Raw genomic sequence first — 8,709 nt, forward strand, 5'->3', positions numbered from 1 at the left:
AAAAAAAAAAAAAGAAAGAAAGAAAAGAAAAGAAAGAAAAAAGAAAAATTAGCACTGAGACAAAGGATCTTTTAACATCTATTTCCAACACCAGCACAGTTGGAAAACCCAAAAGCCATTCTCAACCTCCTCAGCATAGATAGTGTACACTCTGGACTTTAGAAAGCCAGACAGCTGTTGGTTATTACAACCATGAAAATAATATAATAAAATGTCAGCATGCACCGGACGTGGTGGCTCATGCCTGGAATCCCAGCACTTTGGGAGGCCAAGGTGGGTGGATCACCTGAGACTGGGAGTTCAACATGGAGAAACCCCAACTCTACTTAAAATACAAAATTAGCAAAGCGTGGTGGCGCATGCCTGTAATCCCAGCTACTGAGGAGGCTGAGGCAGGAGAATCACTTGAACCTGGAAAGCGGAGGTTGTGGTGAACTGAGATAGCACCACTACACTCCAGCCTGGGCGACAAGAGTGAAACTCTATCTCACCAAAAGAAAGAAAAAAAGTCAACATGCTGATGGTGGAATGGAAAACTAGGGAAAACCTAGATTCTTAGTTTAGACCTTTTATAACACCAGTAAGCATAGAACCAGCAAAACCAGCAATATCAGCAACACCTAACTCTGGACTTCTCTTCTTACAAGGAAAATCATTCCCTATTTAATTAAGCCACTGGATCTAAAGTACTTGCATCCAAAAATATTACTAACTGGGATCTTTATGGGGTGGGATAATGGGAAAGTTTAGTTTTATTTGTTTTCAATGCTTAAAACTATTTTCTAAAATGTTCTGTACCTATACTGTCTTCTTTATTAAAAATAAACTGTATTATGTTAAAAAACTTATTGCCAAGAGAATATGTCATCCATGATTTGGACAGTTTTTCCAGTAGGTTATTCTTGTGGCTTATTCTGAAACCACCGAACTTGCCCCTCTGTGACATTCAGTTAACTCATAATGAAAATAGATCGATGATATCTCCCTTGCTGGACTTTTGCAAGACTTAACACTGAGATCTTGCTATGTTCCAGGTGCTCTTCCAACCTTGTTGCATACCAGTTCATCTAATATTTAGTATAACTGCCAGGTGGGGTGGCTCGTGCCTGTAATCCCAACACTTTGGGAGGCTGAGGCGGGAGGATTACCCAAGGTCAGGAGTTCGAGACCAGCCTGACCAACATGGAGAAACCCCGTCTCTACTAAAAATACAAAATTAGCTGGATGTGGTGGCACATACTTGAACCCAGGAGGAGGAGGTTGCAGTGAACTGAGATTGCACCATTACACTCCAGCCTTGAGCAAAACTCTGTCTCAACAAGAACAAAACTCTGTCTCAAAAAAAAATTTAGTATAAACTTCCAAGGTAAGGATTACCATTATCCCCATTTTATTAGTGAGGAAACTAAGCTATTGAATTACTATTTACTCAGGAAATATTAACCGAGAACTTACTGTATGCTAGATAGCATTGTTTTGGACCTGGAAAACATTGTTGAAAAAAAATAAGACATTCTAGTGGGAAAACAACTTCCCCCCATTTGCATATTCATTTTAATATTTCAATATTCCTGAAAATCTACATATATGTCATCCATAATATATAAAATTTTTATAATATATAAAATTTTTCTATATATAAATATATATGCGAAGATATTTATATTTTATTTATTTGAGATGGAATTTTGCTCTTTTTTTTCAGTTTTATGAGTATTAGCAGAGTGTAGCCAATCAGCATGCCAAGCATTCATCACAAGTGATCCATTTGATTTCTTTTATATCATATTTCCTGTCATAAATCTGCTCTTATGTACTAACGAGTTTTGCTCTTTTGGCCCAGGCTGGAGTGCAATGGTGCAACCTCTGCTCACTACAACCTTGGCCTCTTGGGTTCAAGAGATTCTCCTGCCTCAGCCTCCTGCGTAGCTGGAATTATAGGCACCTGCCACCATGCCTGGCTAGTTTTGTATTTTTACTAGAGATGGGGGTTTCACCATGTTGGCCAAGCTGGTCTAAAACTCCTGACCTCAGGTAATCCACCTGCCACGGCCTCCAAAAGTGCTGGAATTACAGGTGTGGGCCACTGCACCTGGCCAATATCTATATTTAAACTTACATCTTACATTTATATGTATATGGAATTTATATATATACAACTTATAAATTATACACATAAATTTATACATATAAATTTATTCTATATTCTACATATAATTGTATATTCTATATACATATAATATAGAATGTATGTACATATAAATGTATAAATACATATACATATAAATGGTTGCAGTGAGCCGAAGTCGCACCATTTCACTCCAGCCTGGGCGACAAGAGTGAGACTCCATCTCAAAAAAAAAAAAAATCTATACCATAAACTTATTCTACAAGTTTATGTATATATGTATATAACTTCCATATTATATGTATACCATATTATCTATTATTGTATATATAATAAATGTATATAGATTTATTTTATAAACATAATATATAAAATATTTTTAACACATGTTACATAATTCACATACAAATCTATATATGTAAGTCTTTTGTTATAAATTATATGTCTTATTTTTTTTTCTTTTTTTTCAAGGTGCTGTTAAATATATGTCTTATTTATTCTTGCAATTTTATTTAGATAGATAGATGATAGATATTTAGATAGATAATGTGTGTGTCTGCTAATATATATATAACTCCCCAGTCTTTAACTGCATACTTTATCCATGAGCTACCTAGGGTGGGCACCCTCAGTTCCCATTCAGTACCCAACACATGGCAGAGTTGACTGTCAGTTGGTGGCTGGCACCTCCCCTGACCAGTGCCCACAGGGAGCATGCAGTCTCTTACCGTCTTGGAAGTGGACGGCATGGAGGAGAGCGAGATCCTTGAGGTCTGGGACTCAGAGCTGGGCTTGGTCTTCCCAGGGATCCACCTCTTGTATTCTTCTCGTACCTGGAGGAGACACACCCCAAGATGCAGAGAAATGGTCCAGGGACAGGGATGTTGGGTGGAGGGATGCGGGGGATGGGGAAGGCAGCAGCTACACACCTGGTGGTTGAGCAGACAGTGAATGAGGAAGATGAAGGCCCCCTGCAGGCTGTTGATGATGGTGAACAGGTAGGCCATGACACCTGCCACAGGTCCAAACTGAAAAAGGCCCAGCACCCAGGAGCAGCCCAGGATGAAGAGCTGGGCAAAGGCCTTGAAGGTCAGCAATCTAGGGAGAAGATGTACAGAGTGTAAGGCTCTGGGAGGTGGCCAGTGTGTTCGTAGGCTGTTGGGAACAAATGCTTGGTGCTGCAAAGAAGAATCAGCACTGAGATGGCCAGGTGTGGTAGCTCACGCCCGTAATCCCAGCACTTTGGGAGGCTGAGGCAGGTGAATCACAAGGTTATGAGTTCAAGACCAGCCTGGCCAAGACAGTGAAATCTCATCTCTATTAAAAATACTAGCCAGGTGTGGTGGCAGGTGCCTATAATCCCAGCTACTCGGGAGGCTGAAGCAGGAGAATCACTTGAACCTGGGAGGTGAAGGTTGCAGTAAGCTGAGATTGGGCCATTGTACTCCAGTCTGGGTGACAAAAGCAAAACTACAACTCAAAAAAAAAAAATGCAGTCAGCTTCCAATATACATGGATACTGTACACACATGAATTTGGTGATTTTTTTTTTTTTTTGAAAGACAGTCTCACTCTGTCGCGAGGCTGGAGTACAGTGGCGCGATCTTGATTCACTGCAACCTCCGCCTCCTGGGTTCAAGAGATTCTCCTGTTTCAGCCTCCTGAGTAGCTGGGATTACAGGTGCCCATCACCATGCCCAGCTAATTTTTGTATTTTTAGTAGAGATCTGGTTTCACCATGTTGGCCAGGATGGTCTCGATCTCTTGACTTTGTGATCTGCCCGCCTTGGGCTCCCAAAGTGGTGAGATTACAGGCGTGAGCCAATGGTGTCATCTTCTAAACAGACCTCACCATCTCTGTCTTGGGCATGGGACCCAATACACAAAAAGTGCTCAAAGAACTTTTCTGAGAAGAAGGAAAAGGAATTTAAAAGAGGAGGGGAGAGGAAAAAGGGCTGCACCTGGTGTCTTTTAGTGTCGAGACTTCGGCATTGACGCTGGAAAGCCTCTGCCTCAGGATCCACAAGGTCCAGGTCAAGAGGATGGAATTGATCTGCAAAGTCAAGCAGCAAGATGGAGAGACTGGATATACAAATGGGCAATGATCAGAACAACTATAAAAGGAGAACTCTGGGCTGGGTGCGGTGGCTCCTGCCTGTAATCCCAGCACTTTGGGAGGATGAGGCAGGTGGATCACTTGAGGTTAGGAGTTCGACACCAACCTGGCCAACATGGTGAAACCCTGCCTCTACTGAAAATACAAAAACTATCTGGGCATGGTGACAGGTGCCTACAATCCCAGCTACTCAGGAGGCTGAGGCAGGAGAATTGCTTGAACCTGGGAGGCAGAGGTTGCAGTGAGCCAAGATCATGCCACTGCACTCCAGCCTGGGCGACACAGCGAGACTTTGTCTCAAAAAAAAATAAATAAATAAAAAAGGAGAACTCTGACCCACAATCTATGGGCAACCAATCTAGAAAGCTAAACAATGACCCCTGTAGCAATTGAACAAGACAACCAGGACTTGGTTAATAACTCCCTACTTTTTGTTCCTGCTTCCAACTTAGGATCTTCCCTAATTTTTGTCCCTACTTCCAACTTACAACCAACATGTAAAAGCCAATATTCATCCCTAATCAATCACATAGGATGTCCCGCTCCTAGTTAGCCACGTACTGCTTGCCCATCCGTGCATCAGCCTCCCATCAGGTCATAGCTGTAGTCTTCTCTTTTTTCCTCTACAAACCTTCCTCACTTCTCTGCCTGCCTTTGAGTCTGAGCCAATGCAAGTGATGGTAGCTGACTCCCGCATTGCTAGACTACAGCAGTCTCTGAATAAACAGCCTTTGCTTGTTCTCAATGGGGCAGTCTCTGTTTATTTTCCCAAGGTGCATTCAATACGTTAGGACGTAGACTGTGACCTTGAGTGGAAAGTTTACTATCTTCTAAAACCCTCCCTCAAAAGCATCCCTGACTGAGATATACATACTCCCAGGGCAGGGTCTCTTCACCTGGGCAATACTGACGTGTGGGTCAGACCATTCTTGGTGTGTGGGGGCAGCGGGGGGAGGCGGCTGCCGTGTGCACCGTCAAAGCAGGATCCCTGGCTTCTGCACACTAAATGCCAGTAGAATCCGCCTTTTCTAGTTGTAACAACCAAAAATGTCTTCAAACTTTGCCAACTTCCCCTGAGAGGAAAAGCAGTACCAGTGGAGAACCACTGCCCCAGGGGAGTTGCTTTTTTCCAGATCAGTAAAACTTCCAAGAAAGCTCAATGTCCTTGAAGATTTGGGAATGGGTAAGATAAACATTGATGATGATGATGATTATTATTATTACTGAGACAGAGTCTTGCTCTTGTCTCCCAGACTGGAGGGTAATGGTGTGACCCTGGCTCACCACAACCTCTGCCTCCCAGGGTCAAGTGATTCTCCTGCCTCAGCCTCCCGAGTAGCTGGGATTACAGGCATGTGCCACCACACCTGGCTAATCTTGTATTTTAAGTAGAGATGGGGTTTCTCCATGTTGATCACGCTGGTCTTGAACTCCTGACCTCAGGTGATCTGTCTGCCTCGGCCTCCCAAAGTGCTGGGATAAGAGGCATGAGCCACCATTCCACTTTTTTTTTTTTTTTTGAGCCGGAGTCTCAGTCTGTCACCCAGGCTGGAGTGCAATGGTGAAAATTTGGCTCACTGCAACCTCCATGCCTCCTGGGTTTAAGCTACTCTCCTGCCTCAGTCTCCTGAGTAGCTGGGATTACAGGTGGTCACCACCACGCCTGGCTAATTTTTTATATTTTTAGTAGAGATGGGGTTTTGCCAAGGTGGCCGGGCTGGTCTTGAACTCCTGACCTAAGGTGATCCACCCACCTCAGCCTCCCAAATTGCTGGGATTACAGGCATGAGCCACTGAGCCTGGCCTAGAAAGGAGAACTCTTGAGTGGAATAAGTGACCCTCTTAGTTGCACATGTCCCTGCAAATTCCTGATCCCACAGTCTCCTTGCTCCTCCTCCAGAACACGCTTCACCAGGCTGTCATAGTATTTGCTTACCATTATGACTATGCAAACTGGCCCCAAGAAACTCCAGATGAACCCCGCCTCTGTATTCAGCCAGCAGCTATGGAGAGAAATAGGAGGAGTCAGCGCTCTCCTCAGAGTCCTGACCTGACAGTTAACACTGCCCCAACAAACGCCCTTGTGGAGGAGGACGTTGGGAGGTGAGACTCAGAGGATGTTCAGGATCGTTCCAGTTGCAGTTCAGTTTCCTTTAGACCTCAGTGCTTCCTCTTTTAGACCTTCTTCCTGTGCAAATGTACCTTTGGCACAGAAATGTACCTGGGAAATGCTTACCCAGTGCCCAAGGTTGAGCTCATTTCCCAGTTCACTACTTTGTAATCCCTGTTAGGACCAACCGGTAGAAGCCAATAAGCACCCCTAACCAATCACATAGGATACCCCCTCCTAGTCAGCCACCTACAGCTTTCCCATCCATGCAACAGCCTCCAGTCAGGTCATACCTGTAGCCTTCTCTTTTCTCCTCTACAAAGCATCTATCCAAACTCTCCACTGGTACACCTTGTCATTTAAACCTCAGCTCAGGCCTGGCATGAGGACTCACACCTATAATCCCGGCACTTTGGGAGGCCAAAGCTGGTGGATCACCTGAGGTCAGGAGTTCAAGACCTACCTGGACAACATGGCAAAACCCCGTATCTCCTAACAATACAACAAATAGCCAGGCGTGGTGGCAGATGCCTGTAACCCCATCTACCTGGGGGGCTGAGGCAGGAAAATTGCTCGAAGCTGGGTGGTGGAGTAGTGAGCTGAGATCGCACCATTGCACTCCAGCCTGGGTGACGAGAGCAAAACTCTGCCTCAAAAATAAATAAATCTCAGTTCAAATGCCACCTCCTCTGAGAAGTCACTCCTGACTGTCCTTAGATAAGGCATCCTATCTCTACTCCTGGTATTCATCTAGCAGAGTTCACTGCATTTTTAAACTAGCAGCTAGCACTGTCATAAGTCACCTTGTTTAATTGTTGGCTAGACTAGAGTTGCATGAGAATTTGGGCCTTGGGTGTTTGTTCATCTCTGAACACTCAGCACCCAGTGTAAAGCCTAGCATAGACAAGACATTTCATAATTGTTTATTTAAAGTAAGGAAGGAAGGGAGGGAGGAAGGGAGAGAGGGAGGGAGGGAGGGAAGGATGAGGGAAAGGAGGAAGGGAGGAAGGAGGGAAGTGAGGAAGGGAGGAATGAATGGAGGAGGGAGAGAGGGCAGGAGGGAGAGAAAAGGGATTGCCTGTTTCTACTATGTCTCTAGCGTACATTAGCTGCTTTTACACAACAACCATTCTGTCATGTTCAATAACAGCACCCCAGTGTTCCCTAAGCAGAAGTATTCCTCTCCCACCTTCACTCCCACCCCCCACGTCATATACACAAGGAAAGGAAAATAATCAAGTTAGGTCAACCAGATGTTCTCTCCCTGGGACATAAATCTCAAATAGTAGTGACCCTGGATTTGTGCAGTGCACAACCTGTGCTGCTATACATGGTAGTCCTGAAACCAACAGTACATAAAGTAAGAGCTCATTAAACAGTAGCCACAACCACTGTTACCATTATTACTCTTCTTGCTGCTCATGTCATGATCACCATGAGCCCTGGCAGCAGGGTCTTCAGGAAGAGAGAGGATGCCACTCACCGATTATACATTCCATAGCCTTGTGGCTGCACACTGGCAGAGATCACCACCACCAACCCTGGCAGCCCATAACCAAAGACACAGAGGTACGGCATCTTGATGTTGCGAGAGCTGAAGTAATTCACCACCTTCAGGTTTCTGACCATCAGGAAGAGCATCACAGCTTCCACCAGCATCCAGAAGAAGCAAGCAAGGAAAAAGTAGTGCAGGAAGCCCGCAATGATGGCGCAGCCCATCTGGAGGGGAGAAGCATGCACATCAGGATCCTTCACTCCAGAGAGAAATTGAGCAGGAGAAAGGAAGAGAGAGACTCCTTAGATGGAAGTTCCCAAAACCTAGTTCATTCATTCATCTCACAAACATGTATAGAGATTCTCAGTGGTTCTTGACCACAGCAAGCACCATCTCTTGGTAAGGGGGACTCATCGTCCTGCTTTGTCTGGAACTGAGATTTCTCAAGACGCTTGACTTTCAGTTCTAAAACAGGAAGAGTTTTAGGAAAACTGATCGTGGATCACCCTACCTTAGGGAATGGTTGAAAATGGAGGGGGGGCGCTCGGCAAACTGAGACTTCCTTGTAAATAAAGTTTTATTGGCTGGGCATGGTGGCTCGTGCTTGTAATCCCAGCACTTTGGAAGGCTGAGGCAGGCAGATCGCTTGAGCCCAGGTGTTTGAGACCAGCCTGGGCAACATGGCGAACCCCCCGCATACAAAAATGCAAAAATTAGCCAGTCATGGTGGCACATGCCTGTGGTCCCAGCTACTTGGGAGGCAGAGGCAGGAGGATCGCTTGAGCCCAGGAACATGTAAGGAGCTGTGATTCAGCCACTGCACTCCAGCCTGGGTGACAGAGCAAGACCCTGTCAAAAAG

At 44.9% G+C, this 8,709-nt stretch overlaps 1 protein-coding gene across 1 annotated transcript in view; it reads right to left on the reverse strand.

The window, feature by feature from the left end:
* Positions 1-8,709, reverse strand: part of ADGRE1 (adhesion G protein-coupled receptor E1) — a 47,203-nt gene that overhangs the window by 823 nt on the left and 37,671 nt on the right. The window contains exons 17-21 of the mRNA XM_037738464.1: positions 7,838-8,073; positions 6,181-6,247; positions 4,090-4,181; positions 3,058-3,226; positions 2,857-2,961 (exon numbers count right to left, since the gene is read on the reverse strand). Of these exons, the coding sequence (XP_037594392.1) occupies positions 2,857-2,961; positions 3,058-3,226; positions 4,090-4,181; positions 6,181-6,247; positions 7,838-8,073 (669 nt within the window). The remainder of the gene's footprint in view (positions 1-2,856; positions 2,962-3,057; positions 3,227-4,089; positions 4,182-6,180; positions 6,248-7,837; positions 8,074-8,709) is intronic.

Source organism: Cebus imitator, unplaced genomic scaffold (genome assembly GCF_001604975.1).
Source record: "Cebus imitator isolate Cc_AM_T3 unplaced genomic scaffold, Cebus_imitator-1.0 Scaffold53, whole genome shotgun sequence".
NCBI classification, from domain to species: domain Eukaryota; kingdom Metazoa; phylum Chordata; class Mammalia; order Primates; family Cebidae; genus Cebus; species Cebus imitator.